Source organism: Cinclus cinclus, chromosome 13, assembly GCF_963662255.1.
Source record: "Cinclus cinclus chromosome 13, bCinCin1.1, whole genome shotgun sequence".
NCBI lineage: Eukaryota > Metazoa > Chordata > Aves > Passeriformes > Cinclidae > Cinclus > Cinclus cinclus.
In genome coordinates, this window is record NC_085058.1 from 3,110,842 (window position 1) to 3,133,377 (window position 22,536).

Here is a 22,536-nt window from a genome sequence, read left to right on the forward strand (position 1 = left end):
GTGGCTCGAGAGCTTTCCCCAGGTACCCTCACCACTGACCCATCTTCCTCCTGCTCTCCCACAGCCTCCCTGTGGGCTCCCAGTGCCAGGGCTCCCATCTGGGCCGAGGCATGGCACAGACATTTCTCCTGGCATGAAAAAACAGGAGCAAAAGTCTGGCTCCTGCCTTACTCTGAGCTTAAGCAGAAGGACTGGATTAACTAGAAGGCAGAAAACGATAGAAATCATGTTATCATGATGGAAGTACACGAGTTCCCAGCCAATTTATGTGATATCCCAGCACATCCCTGCTGAAATCAAAGGCAGAGCCAGTGCCTGCTGCAATGGCCTTGAAATTGGGTCCTGTGTGTGCAGAAGGAAAAACTACAAGGATGTTTTGTGTTTTGGGGAAGAGGGCCCTTTGAGAGTGTGTTCTTCTTGGAAAAGCTGGAATTCATTGAGACATGGCTGCCATCCTGCGTTCCCAAAACAGGGCAGGGAACAGACTTGCCTCTAGGCACCACAACCAAAGGATAAGACTTGTCTTTTCTTTTAAGGCACAAAACTTAAAAGCCTGGAATAGTCTTTTGTGGTTGTGACTCTCAGATCCCAGAACATGCTTAGGTTCTTTTAGGGTTTTTCCTTCTCAGCACTCAGGACCAGAAGTAGAATTTTCTAGGCTGGTGGAGAGGGGCAAAGTGCCCATCTCACAGTTCCACGTGGTTCTCTGGGCTCAGGCATGAACAGAGCCTGTGCTGAGTTCCTGCCTTGAAGTATGGATTTAAAATTGAAAATACACCCTTACACCTCATTTAGTGGCATCTGTACCTTCGGTGACCAGAGAAGGATTTGGCTGTCACTGCCTTGGAGCAGGCTCCTGTCCTGCTGTCCCTGTGGTAACCATTTCCTGTGTCAGCACGTCTCACATCTTAAAGGCAGTGGCAATTATGTGTCCCAAACTCCTTACAGAGGTTGTTATTTCACATTGCCCTTGTAGCTTGTCTGAGCCTGATGCCAAAGTGGAAATACAAGGGAGGTGTTGTTATTTATTGGGTTTTCATGACTCGCATATCTGCTGTGCCCCAGCTGTGTGTAGGAACAGCTTTGTCATATTCATGTGGAACAGCAGGGAGATACATTCCCAGCTTATGGCTGGAATAGGAATATAGAGAAGAACTCCTTTATTTCCTCTCAGGTTGCTCACGCAGACTGAACCTGAGTGGTGCAGACATCACAAGGAGCTCCTCAGTGACAGCCCTGTCCTGCCTGTCCCTGCAGTGTCCCTTTCCCAGCCTGTCCCTCTGGCAGGCTGGAGCATCCTCCTTCTGTATTGATGGAAAATGCATCAAGCCGAATATATTTCTGAAACAACTTGTTTCTGGCAGGTTGTTCATTCTAAAAATATATTTATTTCTAATTGCTGAGCGGAATGCTTAATGAATTCTTCCTTCCCAAGAACAATTAATCAAAGAAATGATTTAGGGCTGGCACTTGCTCCCCCAGGGCTCAATGGCTTTGTTCCATTGACTTAAATAGAGCAGGGCAGGTCCAGCCCATAGTGGAAAAGATTTATCTGGCCATTTTTCATGGTGCCCATGGTGCCCTGTTTGTCTGCCCGTCAGTGGCACTCTGTGTGCTGGAGCAGCAGCCCTGCACAGCAGAGTCACAGCAAGTTTACAGAACCCCCAGATCCTAGTGGGGATTTGGGATGCTGAGGAGAGGAGAGGAGAGGAGAGGAGAGGAGAGGAGAGGAGAGGAGAGGAGAGGAGAGGAGAGGAGAGGAGAGGAGAGGAGAGGAGAGGAGAGGAGAGGAGAGGAGAGGAGAGGAGAGGAGAGGAGAGGAGAGGAGAGGAGAGGAGAGGAGAGGAGAGGAGAGGAGAGGAGAGGAGAGGAGAGGAGAGGAGAGGAGAGGAGAGGAGAGGAGAGGCTGCAGCTCCAGCTTGCTCTGGAAGATTTCCTGGTGGGAGCAAATGGCTGCAGAGGACTCAGTGGATCACAGACCCTGCAGCTTTTGATAAAGGAGAATGCCCCGGGAATCCCCGCCACACAAGTCAGAAAATTTGCAGCGTGTCCTGGAAAGAGCAGGAGAGATGCAGCAGCATCCCAGGCCTTGGCAAAGGGCAGGGAGGTGCTGAGTGGAAGTGCCTGGAGCCCCAGCACACACTCCCATGCCCTTTCCAGGAGCGTGTGTAGCACATTCATGCCATACAGGCAGGTGGAAATCCAAATTTCCTCCTACCAGTCTGACAGGAGGGGAAGGGCCTTAAATGTCCTGAATGTGGCCACTGAATTCTTTATATTGGATCTAACTGTGATTCAGAGCATCCTCCGTGGGCAGCTGTGTGACACTGTCTTTTCTGGGGAGAATGCATTTTACTTGTCCAGTGTCTGAGTTCTTCATTCTGCTGTCTCAGCGTGCACCAAGTCCTGCTCCTTTTCCCTCAGTCTCCTGCTGCCCCTCAGTTCCTGCTGGGTTTCCTCATTTCAGTCAGCCCAGTGCAGGAACTTTTGGAGGGACAGTGACAGTTCCTCAGGAACTGGAAGGGGCTTTTGTGAAAAATGAGGTTTATTTTTTTTTTGGTAGATTTTAAAAGGTTTAATAAAAGACAGTAAGAGACAAATAATAAAGCAAAAGGTTATAATGGCTGGGTGCTGGGCATTTAGCCAAGAGCACATTTGTTGTTTTGGAGACACTTTTTAAGTTTATTAGTTTGTTGCATATTTATAGGCTTATTATGTATTTTTAACCTTTTTAAAAATATTTTAGGAATTGTTTTACATGGCTATTTTTTGAGTTTGTTTTTTAGAGTATGTGTGGTTTTTGGTTGTGGTTTTAATTTATTTTTATTAGTTTTAATTTGGGCTGTGGCTTTTAATTTTTACACATGGTTGGTGTTGGTAGTTGGTATATTAGTAGCAGGTGTTTTTATTGGGCGTTATTTAATTAAGTAGGTAGTTTACTTATTGCAAAGATACTTTGTTAGTCTATGTTATTCTTAAAGAGAACTACATCTTAAAAACCATTTTAACGCCACACATACATATATTTAATATTTGCAAAAAGCCAATGCCATAATATGTATTTGTAACAGCTCTGGAGGATCTGAAGCTCAGAGCTGAGTGTCCTTTGGATGCTGGATTGGATGTCAGAATTCCTGCTCTCTCCTCTTCATTCTGTGGAGGGAGTGAGGCCCTCTGGAATATCTGCCTCTCTGTGCCTCAGTTTCCCTAGCTGGCAGATGCAGGTGGGAAGATTCAGCCACCTGCCCTAAAAAGCTTTGAGGTCAAAAGGGAGCCAGTCCCTGGGGAGCTCCTCAGTGTTTCAGCACAGGCAGTAATTAATTCAGCAGCCATTCCAGGGGGAGGGAGAGTGGATTCATGTGGATGCCTTAGGTAAGCACAGCCTCAGTACAGTATGTTTCTTCTGAGACTGAGAATAATCAGAAAAATTGGACCTTTTTTTTTTTTCCTTAACTGCTGCATTTTTAGAAGGTGATTCATCTCTTGTCTGGGGTCTGGGCTACCTGAATAGCCCCAAGATCCCAGCAGCATTAGTCTTTTTGAGGATTCATTGTGCTCCATTGCAGCCTGAATAACTCATTACAAACAAGAGTCTGATGTGAGCGGCAGGAGAGCTGGCCAGGAGAAGCATTTTGTGCTTTGGAAGCTGAAGTACACACAGGCAGTGACTTTTCAGGTGCCTTACTCCTTCCACCCCCCCGTTCCCCATGGAAAGAGGCTGTGGCATCACTGGGTGTGAACCAGCAGGGCTAAAGCAAGGATGGAAACCAGTGAGGATTCCAAGAAAGTAATGTGGATCACGAGGAGCTGAAGGTCTGGAACACAGCATAGAATGTGCTCCATCCATCCCAAGCCATGCTCCTTACACATTGCTCCTTTGGCACTGCCTTCAAGGCTTGAGCCATATTCACTGGGTACAGAGAATCCACACAAAAATCTGGCCATCCCTGTTGGCCAGAGTGTGTTTAACCCCAAAGGAAAAGAAGGGATTTGACCAGGAGTGAACCCTCTCCTCCAGGAGTTCTTCACCTGTGCTGTGCAACCCTCAGGGCTGTGGTGAGCTGTCCGTGCCAGGGGTGACAGCCACACGCAGCCAACACCTTCTGTCACTCTGGCTTTCCCTGTCCTTGTTGAACATGTGCTTTAGGAAGTTTGGAGCCTTTACAGGGAGGCAGCTTTGTATATGATCATTCCAGCAGACCATTGGAAAACCCCAAACTGCTTTCTGTCACCTCTTCCTGGCAGCTTTGAGCATTTCCATGCTGCCATTACCCAGGACAGAGGGCTGACTTTTCTCCCTGCTCCATCTGCTGCACCCACGGCTCACGCAGCAGGAATGTGAGCACGGTGCTGAGCCCTGGCAGATGCTGTTGTCTGTCTCAGACATAAATCCTGAGAACTGTGGAAGCTGAAGAGAGACTGAGAGAGCACGCGTGCCTGGGAGCAGAGGTGGAGTAAATCATGCAGCTGAGCAGCAGCTTCAGCTTTCATCCATCCTCGGGCACAGGGAGTGCTCCCGGTGCTTTTGGGGCTTTCCTTGTGGGGTGGCTGATGTGACTGGCCCAGTGCTCAGCTGGGCACACACAGAGATGTTGTACCTGTGGGGATGGTTGTCCTGGTGCTGCATGCTTCGAAGATTATGGCAGGTATCCCAAACCTGGGCTCTGGAGTCTCGAGGAGAGCCTGGATGTTGGAATGATCACAGAATCCCAGAATGCCATGGGCAGGGACACCTGCCATCATCCCAGGCTGCTCTAACCCTGTCCAGCCTGGCCTTGGACACTGCCAGGGATCCAGGGGCAGCCACAGCCTCTCTGGGCACCCTGTGCCAGGGGCTCCCCTCCCTCACAGGGAGGAATTCCTACCCAGTGTCCCATCTATCCCTGCCCTCTGGCTGTGGGAAGCCATTAAGGGACCCCGCTTTCTGTGAGTCCCAGCCCTGAGGAGCTGGGGCACATCAACATCCAGGAGGAACATTTTTAGCATCTTGGGTGGTGGGAAGTCTTGTTCTCAGCTCCAGATGACTTAGCAGGGTTTGTCACTTCCTTGGGGACAACTGCAGAGTATGAGGGCATAAATATGTCAGTGCAAGGCAAACCAATAGTTCACAGAAATCACTGCATCGTCCCCTCCACACCCCCTCCTCAAACTGTGGTTCTTACATAGTTGTGTGACTCATGTAATTTCTCTGCCTTATTTTGGTGTTTAATTTTAGTAGATTCAGCTTCCTAGTGGTGAGAGTGACATCCTCAGCTCACATAAACCCATATTATGTCAAGACAGACACGTCAACACAAAATCGTTTAGAACGCAGCCTGTCATCCCTGTGACTTCCCAAGGAGATGAGTGTGGAAGGTTCCTGGTGTTGGTCTTGTGTGTCCTGTGCCACTCTTGGAGCAGCTCTGAACTAAGAGACATCCCCAGAACCCCCTGCCCTGGGCTGAGCCCCAGCGTGGGCAGCAGGGCACGGGGGGATTCTGCCCCTCTGCCTCGCTCAGGTGAGACCCCACCTGCAGAGCTGCCCCAGCCCTGGGCCCCCCTGGGGCCCAGCAAGGACCTGGAGCTGCTGGAGCCAGGCCAGAGGAGGCACCAGGATGAGCAGAGGGATGGAGCAGCTCTGCTGGGAGGAAAGGCTGGGAGAACTGGGATTGCTCACCTGGAGAAGAGAAGCTTTAGGGTGAGCTCACCATGGCCTTTCAGTGCCTGAAGGATTTGACAAGAGAGATGGAGACTTTGGACAAGGGTCTGGAGAGACAAGACAAGGGGGAGTGGTTTCCCACGGCCAGAGGGCAGGGATGGATGGGGTATTGGGAAGGAATTCCTCCCTGTGAGGGTGCTGAGGCCCTGGCACAGGGTGCCCAGAGCAGCTGTGGCTGCCCCTGGATCCCTGGAAATGTCCAAGGCCAGCTTGAAGTACCCTGGGATAGTGGAAGGTGTCCCTGCCCATGGCAGGGGGTGGCACTGGAGGGGCTTTAAGGACCCTTCAACCCAAACCATTCTGATTTTGTGATTATATGATATTTATGATTGATGTGATAGATATCTATCTTGTATATCCTGCATAAAATATATATCTACAGCATCAACAGAAAATCATTTTCCTTCCTATCCCTGTGTACAGACCGAGCCCTTCCCCAGTCCAGACAGCTCAGAGCTCCCTGGTGCAGATCCTCCCTGCCCGCCTGCTGAGCACTGGGGGTTGACTCATGGATGGTGGATGTGGGCCAGGGCCTGAACTTCATCATGTCACAACTTATGCACGTCTTTAGGCTTTAATCCTTCACATTCCACAACACGTTCCTGATGGCTTGGAGGCTGCAGCCCTTATTGATCCATCCCTTCTCTACAACAGCAACATATGGCACGTTTCCATGGCAATAAGTCCCCCTGAAGGGGCTTCCTTCCCTTCCTCACTTTATTGGTCTTTTTCATTATTAAATCATCAGAGATAAATGCACACAGGAGAAGGGTCAATGTCTGGATCAATGGGCAGCAAACAAAGAGGAACTCTTCCATATTCATACAAGCAGGAGATTTCAGGAGATCAAACAATGTGGAATTGCCAGGCCCTGAGGATGGCAGCTCATGCATAATGTATTCTGGGAACTCTGCAATCAGTACACGTCCAACACCTCGGAGACCCCTGGGATTCAGCTGCAGGTGGGCAGGGAGAGGGGAATCCACAAATATTTATGGGTGCAGTAGGGTGGGGCATGAAGAGATGTTAACTCTGCTTTGTGCTATTCTCTTCCCATGGAGCTTGTGGGGTGGGAGGTTCTTTCTGGTAGGGTTTGGTGGGCCAGCCACAGAGTGAAACCTGCCTTGTGCAACGCTGCGTGTGAGGAGGGAACTTTCCCTCAGCAGGGACCCCAAAATGGTCTGACCTTCCATGGGGACAGGAGTCCTCCAGACATGGGGCTGACAGTGGCTGCACTGCCCTGCTTCCCTTCCCAAGGAATCCTGTAAACCTCCCAGTGAATCTGCACCATTCTATCCTCACATGGTGTCTACAGCCCCTGCTGCAGTGAATTCACACTGCAGGACAATTTACATCTGTGCTCACTTCGGTGGTGCTGTGAGAACGACAATAAATTGTCTGGGTTCAGTGTGTAAATGCTGCTTCTTTGGGCCTTCAGACAGAGAGGGGGTAAGCTTTCCTACGAGTAGTACCATAAAAATTTCACTGCTTCTGCTGCTCGTTGCAGGGGAATTCTCCAGGAGATACTAATAGCTATGTCCAAGCAAGTGAGAAAATATTAATAATGCTGCTTTAGTCAGAAATGGGATGCGTGCTCTATCGGCCTCTATGCTCCAAATTTAGAGCCGGAACAAACCAAGTCTCTTGTGGCTATCTCTGGTTCTGTGAGAGAAATGAAATCTTGTTTATTTTTACCTTTCTGGGAAGATTGGGTTCTAAGTATAGATTTAAGATAGGCTTTAATTTGTTAGGCTGGTATTTTCAGGCAGGAAGGCAGCAGCAGCCGAGGACAGTGGGCATTGACTCCGTGGGGCTCAATCCACCAGGACTTTCCTGAGCCTTGTGCCATGGGTATGGTTCAGCCTGATTGGGAATGAAAGTGCAGGAGCATCTTGGTCCTGGGTGGTCCAGTTTGTCTGCAGAGCCAGGACAGGGAGCAGGTGTTCCTCAGATTGAACGTAAATCCCTAGGAAATGCTTATCCAGGTCCTGTGGAGCCCCTTGCAGGGTTAGGTCAGGGTTAGGACCTCACGGATTGGATGGACCCTCCTCATCCCAGGACAGGTGCAAGGCAGGCAGCAGCACTCCAGCCTCTGGGAGCCTTTCTGCAAACGTGGTTTGCTCAGTCCTCGAAACTGAGCTTATGTGAGTTCATGTGTGAGTTCACTCACCCTTGGAGGATCCATCTCACAGTTGGAATGCTGCTGTCCTTCCTGGCCATGGCACTTCAGTCCTCACTTCCCACCTGACTGGAAGTGAACATGTTTCTGAACACGGGGGGCAGCATCCCTTCCGCTGTTTTTTTCACCTGCTTGAACAGCACTTCACGTGGGTGTGGTTCAAGAGTGGCTCATCTGAGCACAAAGATAAAGCAAAGTGCAGGGTTTCCTGAGGCAGGAAAGCAGCAAACACAACAAAGATGTTCCAGTAGAGTCGCAGAAGGTCAAGACTTTCTGTCTTGGCTGATTCATAAAGCCTCTTTCAAACTGAGATGGAGGCCAGGGAAGTGTCTGTCTCGGTGACTGGAGTTTCTGTGAAGGACAGTCACCAGCAGCTTCTGGGGGCTCCTCTGGCAGCTCCCCTGGGCAGTGCTGAGCGTCCCACACGTGGCTTGTTCTCCCTCCCTGCAGAGCCCACGCAAGGGGAAGGTGTTGCTGTCTCTCCTCAGGGAGTACTTGATGAGAAAGGCACTGAGCACTGAGCTGTTCCCTCATTCAGGCAAACCCTCTGCTTGGTGGATTGCCTTTGACATCAGCTCTGCTTTCCTGGTCCTCAGTTCTTCTGAATTCTCCAGAAAAATTCGCTGTCACATGGATCAATACAATGGCTTGGGTTGGAAGGGACCTTAAAGGTCATCCAGTTCCACCCCCTGCTAGCAGGGACCCCTTCCGCTAGCTCAAGGTGCTCCAAGCCCCAGTGTCCAACCTGGCCTTGGGCACTTCCATGGATCCAAGAGCAGCCACGGCTGCTCTGGGCACCCTGTGCCAGAGCCTCACCACCTTCACAGGGAGGAATTCCTGCCCAGTATCCCATCCCTCCCTGCCCTCTGGCAGTGGGAAGCCATTCCCTGTCTCGTGTCCCTCCATGCCTTGTCCCTCAGTCCCTCTGCAGCTCTCCTGGAGCCCCTTCAGGCACTGGCAGGGGCTCTGAGGTTTCCCTGGAGCCTTCTCCTCTCCAGGTGAGCACCCCCAGCTCTCCCAGGCTGGCTCCAGAGCAGAGGGGCTCCAGCCCTTGGAGCATCTCCATGGCCTCCCCTGGGCTCTCTCCAGCAGCTCCACGTCCTTCCTCCCTGTGCTGGGCCAGCTCTGCAGGTGGGGTCTCACTTGAGTGAGGCAGAGGGGCAGAATTCTCCCCGCCCTGCTGCCCACACTGGGGACCAGCCCAGGGCCTGGCATGGGGGCATTCAGGGCTGGGTCATTTCCATCTCTCACCCCCCAGCACCCCCAGGTCCCTTTTTCCCAGGGCTGCTCTCTGTTCATCCCCAGCCTGGACTGATGCCAGGGATTGCCCCCACCCAGGTGCAGCAGCAGTACTTGGACTTCTTGGGTTTCCTGAGGCTCACACAGAGCCACCTCTGCAGCCTGCCCGGGTCCCCTGGATGTCACCCAGGTTGTCCATCTCTCCAGGAAGCCTGGCAGCAGTGGGTGCAGAGCAGAGGGGCAGCAGCTCAGCTACCTCAGATTGAGTGCCCTGTGTTTGTGAGTTAAAGAAAGGGCAGCATTCACAGTGTACCCGCTTGTAATTGCTTAAATCCATCAGTGCCTCAAACGTGGTGTTTGCAAATTGTCAGCTATTACTGCTGGAATAAAAATACCTCTAAGTAATGTGTATATTTATATCTTTACAGTAGAAAAGAGAAGAAATTTCCTCTTCGCTGCTACTGATCAAATTATAGATTATAACATGGCTGGAAACCTCTCCTGAGTCTAGACAACCACATTTGCTGGGTGGTACTTCTACCTCTGAATAAGTTTCTTTACTCTTTAGTATCTCATAGTCTATCTGTAATATAGGACGGTAATACCTTCATAATTATATCTGCTGGGATTTAATTAATGTTTGGACATTACTTTGAAAAATGTAGGGTGTTGATTATTGTTTAATAATGTACTGTTAGATTTAAAAATTAATGATAGAGAAGCAGTGAAAATACTTCCTTGCTTGGACTGCAAATGCCATCTCCAAGTATTACATAAGCAATAGCTTCCTTAATTTTCCACTTACCAAAATCCATGTAATTATATTTTAAGGTAATAATATGAGCATATGTTCTAAACTTGAAACATGGTTTGGAATTGGGCACTGCTCGAGGAGATTAGGTGAGCAATTATGTAGAGTGAAGATAATCTAAGTCAAAGGCTAAGTGCAGACCTTGGAGAATATCTTGCCTCGGGTAAAACTGCCAGTTGAATTCGAAGGGAATTCTGTCAGGGACAGCACAGGAGCTTTAAGGAATCCAGATGCAAAGTGCTGCCGTTTGTGGGCTCGTTTGTGCTGGGATCTCTTCCCATCACTCACCTGCTTGTGTCAGCATTCCAGCCCATGGCTCCCCCAGGCCTTGTGCTGCTGGCAGGGCTCTGAATTCTGTGGGGAATCCTGTCCCATCCCTGAGCCTGGAGCCAGCTGAGCCCCGCGGTGACCAAGGGAAGGAGCGTTCCCTGCCAGCTCCTGCTGTCACCGGAGGAGGTGCTGGAGCATCCCCGGGGAAGGTGCCCTTTCCCGGCCAGCTGGGTCCCCACTGTTGTTTTTCCATGCCTGGCAGAGCCTCTGGGTTTGGTGTCCCCGAGTCCAGGAGCAGCCAGGAGCCAGCGGGGCTGCAGGGGATGCAGGCATCCAGGAGAAGCAGGCATCCAGGGAATTCCGGAGGAGCCTGGGACCCAGCAGCTTCTCCTGTGCTGTCGGAAGGCATGGCTAATTAGCTGTGCTCCCAGGGGCTGTAGTCAGGATGGCAGAGTGTTTGCACAGATCGGTCACAAGGAATTAAAACTGTTTGTCTTTTCCTTTAGCTGGGTCCTCTCCCGTTACACAGCACTCAGAATATTTTTGTAACTCCTTTGACTCTTTTTCTGGTGAGTATTCGTGGCTAAGGGGCTTCCAAGCGCACAGGTCTTTGAGTAAACTCCCTACAAATAAATGAATTCTTCCCACAAGGGAATTGCTGGACTCGGAGCTGGTTAAATGTCCTTTGGCGTGTTTAGGAGCAGTGAATCCCCGTGTTCTCCTGTTATCTCTGGGGCAAAGTGAAGTCTGGAACTCTCCAGTAGAAACAGCCTGCTCCTATCTGGGAGAAGCAATGCTTCCAGAGGCAGGGAAGGATCTCCTCCTGCTCTTGCTCTCTCTGTATTCAGCTACCTCTGTGAATGGCTGTTTCTGAAATAAACTTTGCTCCCTCTGTGGCTCCAGCCACCCTGAGCTCGGCTAATGTTCTTTCCAGAAGGTGATCCCTGTTTCCAGCTCCACAGCACTCCTGGGAATTGCAGCACGACCTCTTTCCTGCCCGGCCCCCTGGTCCAGTGTGCAGCCCGGAGCCAGGAAACGCAGCTGCCACTCCGGACAGAAGCGCAGGTTTCCATCAACTCTAAAGGAACTGAGGAGCAGCTCCTGCTCACCAGGCAGGGGATGGAGATTCCTTGTGGGACTCAGTAGGTGGCACTCTGTTTCTGGAGTCAGCGCCGAGCCTTGGGACAGCAGCTGGGTTTGGCTCTCGGGCTTGGGCTGAACGAGCTGTGCTTGTTTAAAGAGCTGTTCTTGGGAGATCAGCAGGGCTGGCCACGGGGTGGGAGCTCAGTGCCACTGCTGGGGAGAACCTCCCGGCTCCTGGCACTGCCAGGCAGGTGCGCTGACCAATATTTGTGCTTCACTTTGAGGCAGTGCCTCACTTCAGCCCAGAGCTGGCTGCCCTTCAGCAGGAGCTGAAAAATCCAAAAAAGCTTTGTTAATTTAGACGTGAGGGCGCTTAAGTCTGTTTTCTCTGGACTGTGCAAGCACTACAGAGCCAGAACAGAAGTTCAGAAGCCGCAAATATGCAGGGCTTCAGTGCTGTTGTGACCCGGTGATGCTGCTGAGCCTCTCGTCTCTGGGGTTCACTGCTTTCTCTCCAATTCCTCACTTCCTGAGCTCATGCTCTAGAATTTCCCACACTGCACTGTGGAATGGTCTTGAAAAAGGAAATTTCAATTAATTATAAGAAATGACTTCCAAAAGCAATACTCCCATCCTGCTGTCTCAGTGCACTCTAGGCAGAGCAGAAGGATGTCCAGCGTTTCAAACCCACAAACCAATACCTACAGAATGTACAGGCTGTCACATCAGCTGGGTGACACAGCAGTGCTTAAGGGAGCACATATTCCTGAAGTGTCTGTGCCACAATAATTCTCAGATACATTCTGTTTAAATAATATATTGGGAATGAAGAGATCCGAGGTAGTGGTGCATGTTAAAATGTAATTTTCAGATCCAGGGAGTGTGCAGAGAGTAGGATGGAGTTTAAAAACCAAGGGTGTTTGAACAAGACATCTGGTTTATATAGTGCTGCCTGTTCCCTGTGCTCTGAGCTGTTCAGTTGCTCTGAGTCAACTGTAATAAAACAATACATTCATATTTATTAATTTTTTATGTACGCTTTTGGAAACAGGAGGAGAAGTGAGAAGAAGGCAGGCTATTAGAGGGAGATGTCCCAGAGATGCATCTCTCTTAGGCTCTTTTGCAAGTTGTATGAATGGCTTCAGATCTGGTTAGACTCAAAAAGCAGACTCAGGTCCTAACCCTTGCTTAGCCTCAGCCTTCCATGGACAAATCCCACACTCTTCACTCTGCCATGTGGCTTCTCTGTGTGCAAGGCAGGGATAATAACTCTACCTCTCCTGGGTGCAGCGGAGCCAATTTCATCAGTCAGCTCCCTGGAATCCCTGGGTGAAAGGAACAACAGAAATCCAGAAAACATGGGTTATTAATAGCTGGTGCTTGCCCTTATGTACATCACATGCACCGTTAGTCATTGTGGTCAGTAATTTACAGGGAGGGAAAAGATGTTCCTCGGAGCAAATGCAAAATGACACTTGGACGGTATCAGACCTCCGAGGTGTTGCGGGCCCAGGGAGTCTAATTAAGTCTAAATGCACTGAAGCCACCCTGAGCAGATCCTGCTTCCTATGTGGGTGAAATGCAAATGTGCAGGAGCTCTGCAAGTCTTAACAGGGGAATTTTAACTCCCAGGCAGTGATGGAAAGGTAGGTGTTGGAGTTGGTGTGCAGGCCAAATTCTTGGTGTGCTCCAGCACTTGCTGCTTCCTTTGTAGAGCTCCAAGCTTGTCCCCTCCCTGACACCTTCATTGGAGGGATGACTGGATACAGAAGTTTCTCTTCTGTGGTTTTTAGTGATGGCTTTAAAGGTCAGAGCTGAGGGGCCGTGACAATAACCTGGAGTCAGCAGTGCAGCCCTGAGGAGAGCTGTGCTGCAGGGGACAGGTGGCAGTGGGGCTCAGCACTTGACTCTCCTGCCCTCACTGCACACCCTGCTTCTCCAGGGGCAGCTCAGGAGCAGGGAGGAGCTGGAGGAGCTCGGGGCTGGAAGTGCAGGAGTTGCTGGAAGTCAGGATGCAGGACAGCTGACCACACTGGACAGGGAGAGGCCAGGCTAGCAGGGAGTGCTGCAGTCAGGGGAAAGCATTTCACTGGCCTTGTGTGTGGGCAAAACATCTTCCTTGAACTGGGAGACATCCTGCCACTGCTGGCTGTGTCCCCAGTTACATCGAGTGTAAGAAATCATCACCCAGCCTAAAACAGAGGCACAAAAATGCAAAGATCTCAGAAGAAAGGCACTTAGCTTCCCATCACTGCAAACCTGGCCATGCCAGGCTCATGCCATTAATTTGAAACTTGGGGAAACTCATTTTCTTTGTGCCTATCTCCTTGTGTATTCCCTAAGGCAAATGAAAGATGGCTGGGAGGTTATTTATTTTCAGTAATAATGTACACACTGCTTCCAGACTTCCTGCTATTGTGCGATTATCCAGATTAATTGCCTGGGAAAGCTGCAGCATCATCTCAGGCCCTTATTAAGGAAGCTCACAACACGGATTTATATTCATGCATATTGCTGGGTGCCACAGTCTTGCTCTTGGAGGCAGATGGACAAATCCCACTGCTGAGTCCTGCCAGCACCCCTCTACCTGCAGACTGAGGGGAGGATTCTTGGCACCTTCCCTCATGGCACCTTGAAAGCCGGGAAGAAAGAGTGGAGGTAGTTTTTGGAAAGCTCGTTAGTGAGTAACTTTGCTTATTCTAAAATCAGTTCCCATCAGCCTCTGCTGAATGATTGTGAGAATTGCTGGGGTGCTGCTGGCTGCTGACCCTGTCTGTACATGGGCAAGGGCTGGAATCTTAAAGATGCTTTTAGGTGCTTTAAAGTGTTCTTACAAGGGAGAGGGGCTCTAGACAGAGAAGGCTTTTAAGGCATATTCTGCCCTTTTTGTTTCTCTGCTGAGAGTTTAACAAACCATGTAGTTGCCTTACTTTGGAAATCCTGATCTGCAGCAGCTCAGCCTGATCCAGGTTCCATCCAAACAGCCACTAACCAAGGTAGAGCTTGAGGGCCTTTAAAGCAAGTCCAGCTCTCCTGAAACATTTCAGGGATTTTGGCTGTAAAGGGTTAGACAGAGGAGCAGCATGTGCATGTCCTGCAGCAGCCCAACACTTCCCTCTGATAAATCAGTGTCAGTCCACGGTCACGCTGATGCTCTCACTGCTGTTGAGGTGATTTGCCCATCTCCTGTGACCAAGTGGTGATTATTGTATTAATAACTAACGATATTAGAGTAGCTGACCCATAGTGCACAATGTGGGGCTGGTGGAATCTTGGCAATATGAGCCCACAGTGCACCAGCATCTGTGTGTGACACTGAGGAGGGGACTGGAGCACCAGTGTGCTGGGCAGTGAGGCTCCTCAGCAGGCTTTGACACTGGGAAGGGTTTTAGTCCTCATTCTGGGGGAGTTGTGACCACATTGTCTGACTGTGCGCCTGTGGAAAATCTGTAAAAAATCCCAAACAAATGAATTAGGGGTTCTGTTCAGACTGTGTGTGTGCCTTCAAAACAAAACTGAGTGTTACAGTAAGGCCCACTGGATAAAGCTGAGCTGCCACTGGAGTGAAGATAAGCTTCCTGGACACTGTGCTTCATGCAACAGTTAAATGTTGGTGTTACTGTCCTTAGAAATGGAATAGGCATTTCCAGGCACGTGACTCCAGGCTTTACTGATTGCTCCTGTGCAACACAGGAACCTGTAGAATGTGGGCTAAACTCCTGGAGTCCAGGCTTGGCAGGAATCTGAACTGAAGGATGGAGAGCACAGGCTCCAGTTCCATCCTGATCCCAAAGCTGTCAGTGCTGGCTGCTTCTAAAGAAGGATCAGACAGCAGGAGCAAAGCCTGGTGGTTTAACCCCAAATGGCTTTATTGACACACAAACTCTGAGGCCTCCCAAATCCTCATTCTCTCCCTACCCAGCAGTCCCTGTAGTAACCATGGGCTTTTCAGTCTCTCCCTGGGCAGCTCCCAGGTCCCAGGAAAGTGTTCAAGTGGGCATGGCCAGCCCTGGCTCAGCTCCTCTGCGAGCCCTCGAAGGCAGAGCAGGAGTGTTCCTCTGATATTAATTAGTCCATTAGCAGCCTGTGCAGTGTGCGTGCTGGGGCGGAGCGGCGGAGCCCAGGGGTGACTGACAGCAGAGATGGATGAGTTCATCAGTGCAGCTGACCCAGGCTCCCTGACCTCCTGCTCTGTGGCTGATCTCACTTGTCTCTGTCTTGCTGTCCAGGTTTTACTGGGATCTGACCATGCTGCTGCTGATGGTAGGGAACCTGATCATCATCCCTGTGGGCATCACTTTCTTCAAGGATGAAAACACCACCCCGTGGATTGTCTTCAACGTGGTTTCGGACACGTTCTTCCTCATCGACCTTGTCCTCAACTTCCGGACAGGCATCGTGGTGGAGGACAACACCGAGATCATCCTGGACCCGCAGAGGATCAAGATGAAGTACCTGAAGAGCTGGTTTGTGGTGGATTTTATCTCCTCCATCCCCGTGGACTACATCTTCCTGATCGTGGAGACGCGCATCGACTCCGAGGTGTACAAGACGGCGCGGGCCCTGCGCATCGTGCGCTTCACCAAGATCCTGAGCCTGCTGCGGCTGCTGCGCCTCTCCCGCCTCATCCGCTACATCCACCAGTGGGAGGAGGTGAGACAGCCCCGGGCTCTGCCCGACAGCTCTGCTCTGCCACAAGTGCTTTCCTTGTGCGCCCCTTCTCCTTCCTGCCCGTTGTGTCAGAGTGTCCGCTAATGCTTTGGTGGAGCAGGGAATTCTGCAGGTTGCTGGGATGGTGCTGTGGGCTCTGGGATCAGCATCCACATGATCGTGGAGATGCTGCTTGGGTTGGCAGGAGGGCGGGCGCAGGTGGGCCCCTTGCAGGAATTGTGCAGCTGGTGAACAGAGCAATCGGCCAGACAGTAAGGGCTTGCCCTCTCAGAGCCCCCAGAGGTTCAGGAACAGCTCCAAGGAAAGGGCTGGAAACAGCTGATTTGCAGAACCTGTGGCATCTGTTTCCCATCTGCTGCTTCTCTGGGCTTATCTCTTGAATAAAGAGATAAGCATGGGCGTGTGTTAGAACCCTCTCGATTTCTATATTCTCTGACACTATGCTAAGGGAAAAAAGAAGGAGGAGCAATCTGCAGACAAAGGTATGGTGAAAAGCAAGATCCCCAGGAGCCTGGGACCCTGTGCTGCTCCCAAGGGGAATTCCAGGATGCAGGGTGAGTTGTCAGGAATAATGTGGGTGAAGCCACAACCTTGCTAGTAGCTTGAAAATCAGGGCTTTTTTGGCCTGTTTCCCTGCTCTCCAAAGCAGAGAGAAAGCTCCCTGCATCTCTCTCCACATGTCAGAAGCATATTTTTAGGACAAGGAAAGCTGGTCAGGGCAATTTCATCTTTGTCCCCATACTTTGTGTTGTGCTTTGGAGCAGAGCCTGCTGCAGAGCATGATCTAATGCAGAGTGTGCTCCTGGGAATGCGAAGGGGAAGCAGCCATGCAAGTCATGGCTCGATTGCAGCGAGCTGTCACAACATTAATTCATGATAGAGCTGAGCCCTTCCCTCCTCCAAGCAGCCCACAGTCACAGGGAGAGCACTGGGGCGTGCTTCACAAGTCTCAGGCTTCATCCTTGTGGTGTTATCATTTGAGAGGGCTTCACTTCGATCAGAACAGAGCCTTGTTGAGGTGTGGGATGACACTGTGCAAGGTGCTGGACAGAGGGCAGAGGGCAGAGGCAGCCACAGCCCTCAGAATTCACTGCTGTGTTCATTCGCTTCATGGCGCAGGCAGGAGTGCATGGAGAGGTGGAGATGAATAGAGCAGAAGTGTCCTTCTGGTGTGAGTCGGTGAATCAGCGACTGAGCACAGCACTGAAATCTCTCCAGGTGTGTTGGCCTGTCCCGTGGTTGCTTTGCTTCTCTCTCCTCTAACCCGAGCAGCTCAGCGAGGGAGAGGTGGTGGCTCAGGCTCTTCACCCAGATTCACAGGCAGCCACAGCAGTGCACAGCTCCCTGCTTGGTCCCTCTGCTCCTTGGCTTCCCTTCCAGGAGGTGCTCAAAGAGGACTGAAGTATGTTTACTGTTGACTGCACTGAATTTGTTTTAAAAATGATGAGACGGAAGCAGCTCAGTGTTTTTCCCTCTCTCACTTCTCATAGTTTGACTGAGCAGCCATTCCTATTTTGTGTCTCGTAATGGGATTCCTGGGATGCTGTTCCCGTGCTGCTGTCCTGGGCTCTGAGTGCTGGGTGCCCTCGGGGGCACAGGCTCCCCGGGATGAGGCAGTGCTGCCAGGGCAGGGCAGGGCAGGGATGGTGCTGGTTGCAGTTTGGGACTGCAATGCAGAGACTCTGCTGTGCGTTGCAGAGCCCAAACAGCAAACACCACTGGCTGTGTCAAACAGGGCCCGGCCCAAGCAGCTGTTCCTGAAGAGAGTTTGACACTGGGAGCTTCTCCACCTTCCACACCGGGGAGGGAGGCAGAGGGAAGGGGTGACCCTCTGCCACTGGTGCAGTGGCTGCCACAAGGCAGCAGGGAGACAGGGAAGGGGAGTGCTGCTTCATCCTTGCGTGGGAGATGTGCTCCCTGCAGCCACACTGGCAGCCCTCTTCCTCTGAAGTGCCTACAGACGATCCCTGTCTGAAAGGCCACATTCATCTTTCCTCCCTGCGCCCATCAGTGCTGCTTTGGGAGTGCCAGGACAGAGCAGTGCTGGACCAGACTTACTCTGGGTAAGTGTGCACAGCTGAAGAAGGAGGAGGATTGGGAGAGGGTGTGCTGCAGCTCTCATCTCTGTGGTCCTCCCTGTCCCATTCCATGCCTCATCAGCTGGCAGTGTCTCTTTAGCTCTTTGCTTATGGCCAGATCAGCTGAAATGGGAGCGGGGTGCACCGGGCCTCTGGAGGGGAGGGTGTGCACTGGGAGAGCGTGTGCAGGGCAGAGTTAGCCAGGGTGCATGGACACAGAGGGATCAGAGAGGGATCACCGTGCCACTGTGTGTAGGCAGAGCATCCCCTCACTGCACAGAGCTAGGACAGTCCCTTCACGTGGAGGAAGGGCTCCAGCACACACAGTGCCCTCCTCACCAGGGCAGAATAAGGGGGCCCTTCCTCAGCTGCCAGCAGCCTCTCCCTTCGTTCCCCTGCAATTGTCCATGCTCTGCATGAATTTATCACCGAGGCTGCAGTGAGCAGGGAGCAGCCTTCTCCAGGGCTGCAGTGCTGTAAAGCAGCCAGGCGCTCATTAGTTCCACATCAGCACCACTCAGGAGTCTGTAGGCTCTGGAGCCGGGGCTGCAAGTGCCTGCACTGGCGTGGCTCTGAGCAGCCTCTGCCATCCTCCCAGGATCCCAGAGAGGTGCTCTGGGGATACAGCTGGGCAAACAACCTGAAGAGAAAAGGAAGGCAAAAGGCAAGAAAAACAATCTAATGCACTCGTGTTCACTGGAGTACGAAAATAAGCTTAATTCCAAATGTAGCAGTTTCATTTGCATGATGCATTTTGCATGAGTGGTCCCACGAATGAATTTACCAGAAGGGCAGAATATAAATAGAGTCTTTTTGAAGTATCTGCCGTGTCTCCCCTGCAGTTGGGAGCTTGACTGCAATGCAAGCAGCTGCACTCACAGTGGCTGGGGCCTGGCTTGCCTCAAATCCGTATCTCTAGTCCCAGTGTCTGGGATTTCCCCAGGCCAGGAGCACAGGTCCAGGAGGGTCAGAGCAAAGAGGGCTGCTCCAGCCAGACCTTGTCCTCCCCCAGAGAAACTCCTGTTATCTCAGCCTCTGAGCTGCTCCAGCAGCTCTTCAGGGCACCTAGATTAGTCAGTGGTTCCTGGACCAGCAGCAGCACATTATCCCAGGGTCAGTTGTCCCATTGTCCCATTGTCCCACTGTCCCAGGGTTAGGGAGTTGGGCCTCCCTACTGTTGGGCTGAGAGAGAAAGGAAATCTAAACATGAGAATCCTACAGACCTCATCCCAAGGTCCCCCAGCAGAAAGAAAAATGGTAGAAAAACCATGGAACCCATGGATTCAATCAGGATGAACCATCCAGCTCTACAGACTCAAAACCCCCTCAATTTTCTGAGCGTTCCCTGTAGCATGCGCAGCATCTACCCCGTGATTGGTGCTGGGGTGCAGTAACCTGTATTTAACATTAAACTATTTTGACTTAAGAACATTCATTGGAACAACAGAACAATCCTGCTCCTATAAATTGGTTTCCAAATAGCACATAGGTCAAGATAACCAAAATGTTTTGATTGCAGACTCTGTGGGAGGGATTATGATGGGAAGGAAAGGAACTATCTGGATTTGATATATATCACAATGATAATACTATCATAAGTGAGATTTTTTCAGAAAGAAAAAATACATCTTTTGGTTTTTGCAGCTGAAACCTGAAGCAAAGGACAATTTGGTGATTTCCAGGCTATTTTATTGAAACCTTGCAAACTTGCCTGAGTGCTGTCCTTTTCTTCCCTTGAGTTTCCATATTACGGAGAAGCTTTAAGAGGGAGGGAATGCATCCTCTCAGGTCCCAGTAACAGCTTCCCAGTAACATCTGGGCACAGATCAGACCATCTGAAAGATGATGTCACTTCTCAGAAGCTTCAGCTATTCAGAAAATGGACCCAAAGCTGGAGGGTCTGTGTGGAAGGACCCAGAAAGAGCTTCCAGAGGCTATTGAGAATATGACTCCCAACTGATTGTCCTTTTGATTTGCTAGTTCCCTTCATTTCTTCTGGCCTATCTGTAGCCTTTCCTAAATTCAATTAAAATAAGGTGGCTAGCGGCCTGGGGGACGGAATGTTAGGCCAAATCCAGCAGTGGATCCCGGGAGGGGAGGAGCTGGGCAGAGTGGCTCTTCCCAGGCAGCACAGCAGGATCCCATGGCACAGGCAATTCCAAGGGGCTGAACACATCCTTTATGGATAGGATTTGCAATTCTGTCCCATTAAACAGCAAGGCAGGCCCAGGAGAGTAACTCATTAAAAACTCCGGCCACCCTTGGGTAAAATCAGACTCAACAAACACTGGCAGTGTGGCCAGGAGGGGGATGAGGGGCTGAGCTTCTTCCTAAATTTGCATTACCTCATTTCTGAAGCATTATTAAGCACTGGTCTTTAATGTGCTTGCAGGAGCTTATTAAAACCATAATGCAAGATACAGGAATTTTCATTCTCACTGCACAAAGCGATGCCAAATTTGAGACATCTTTTTCCTCTTGGAGAAAATCCTGGCTGCCCCAAAATAAATGGCAAAACCCTCTTGTTGGAATATTAGTCAGATGTTTTTCAAGATTTTACCACAGCCTTTCACATGGAACTGTTGTCACTTGTGCAGCACAACATCCTTGTGGTGGGAGGGCAGGCAACACAAGGAGATGGATGTTTTTATCCCTGTACATTGAATTTTCCCACTCCTGCCCATGGGCATCCCCAGTGATCCATCCCCTGCCCTGTGCCAGGAGAAAGACACCCAGAAAACTTTTTTTGAGGAGTTGGTCTTTGGCAGGAAGTTCTACTGCTCTAATGCAAATTCAGCTCCCCACCTGGGCACTGGGAATACAGTTTCAAAGTGAGTATCATCAAAAATGGCTTCTAATGAATTATAAGGAGCCAGGCAAATATTTGAATAGCTGTGCAGCCATGGAGGTTGCCATGAAAAGGAAAAAGCGTTTATTTTTTCTACAGTCACCTTCTGGCAGTGCTTAACGTGTCTTGTGTCAACAGCAGGGTGTGAGCAGGGAATACCAGGTTTGGGAGATTTGGGATTAGTGCACAGAGGCGTCTGTGCCTGGTTTAGGGTTTGGGATTAGGGCCCAGAGCTGTCTGTCTGTAGGTATACCTGGTTTGGGGTTTGGCACTAGGGCACTGAGGTGTCTGTGCCTGGTTTAGGGTTTGGGATTAGGGCACAGAGCCGTCTGTCTGTAGGTATACCTGGTTTGGGGTTTGGCACTAGGGCACTGAGGTGTCTGTGCCTGGTTTGGGGTTTGGGATTAGGGCACAGAGCCATCTGTCTGTAGGAATACTTGGTTTGGGGTTTGGGATTAGGGCACAAAGCCACCTGTTTGTAGGAATACCTGGTTTGGGGTTTGGGATTAGGGCACAAAGCCATCCATACCTGGTTTGGGGTTTGGGAATAGGGCACTGAGGTGTCTGTGCCTGGTTTGGGGTTTGGGATTAGGGCACAGAGCCATCTGTCTGTAGGAATACTTGGTTTGGGGTTTGGGATTAGGGCACAAAGCCACCTGTTTGTAGGAATACCTGGTTTGGGGTTTGGGATTAGGGCCCAGAGCCATCTGTTTGTAGGAATACCTTGTTTGGGGTTTGGGATTAGGGCACAAAGCCATCCATACCTGGTTTGGGGTTTGGGAATAGGGCACTGAGGTGTCTGTGCCTGGTTTGGGGTTTGGGATTAGGGCACAGAGCCATCTGTCTGTATGTATACCTGGTTTGGGGTTTGGGAATAGGGCACAGAGCTGTCTGTGGGCAGTGGAAGCCATTTGCTGTCTCGGGGATGGTTTTGCCCCGGCGTGTTCCCACCGCAGAGGTGCCCATGTCACAGAACCAGCTGGGCACTGCCCCAGGCAGCAGCAGTGGGGTCAAACCCTCCCTTCTACAGTGAAGTCCCCACTGACCAGAGGTGAGGAGTGGAATGACAGGGTGCTGCCTGTACCCAGGCTCTGTTTTGGGATCACAGGGTCCCTCAGTCTGTGCTTTCCTGCTGGGCTGGGGTTGTGGAGGTGTCCTAAAGCCAGAGGCTGCTCTCCTGGTGGTGGGGCCCTGGCCTCTGTAGGTTTGCTGTCTCTCAGGGAGCTCATGTCCCCCGTGCTCTGCCAGCACCAGCTGCCTCAGCTCCGTGCCCAGGTGGTGCCAGCTGCCTGGCATTTGCCTCGGGCCATTGTGTTTGGAGGCTTCATTATCGCTGCTGTGTTACATTACAGTGACAGAAGCTGCTCACAGGAGACTGGCACGAGGACCTCTCCTGCCACTGTCACTTCCCAAGGTTTGATGGAGCTTTACTGATGGCGTTTGTTCCAGCTGCTGCCCTGCCGGAGCCTGGGCCCAGCCTGCCCTGAGGCTGGCACGCAGGGGACAGCTGAGGAGTTGTCACCTACCCTGACAGGAGTCACAAGGAGAGTCACAAGGTGGGTCAGCCTGGAAGGCACCACCCAGGCACAGGATTGTGTCCGGAGGGCTCTGGAATATCCCCAGGGAGGAGACCCCACAGCCTCTCTGGTCTCTGTTCAG

At 51.0% G+C, this 22,536-nt stretch overlaps 1 protein-coding gene across 1 annotated transcript in view; it reads left to right on the plus strand.

The window, feature by feature from the left end:
- HCN4 (hyperpolarization activated cyclic nucleotide gated potassium channel 4) overlaps nt 1-22,536 on the plus strand; it is a 93,166-nt gene that overhangs the window by 14,172 nt on the left and 56,458 nt on the right. The window contains exon 2 of the mRNA XM_062501301.1: nt 15,510-15,933. Coding sequence (XP_062357285.1) covers nt 15,510-15,933 — 424 coding nt within the window. The remainder of the gene's footprint in view (nt 1-15,509; nt 15,934-22,536) is intronic.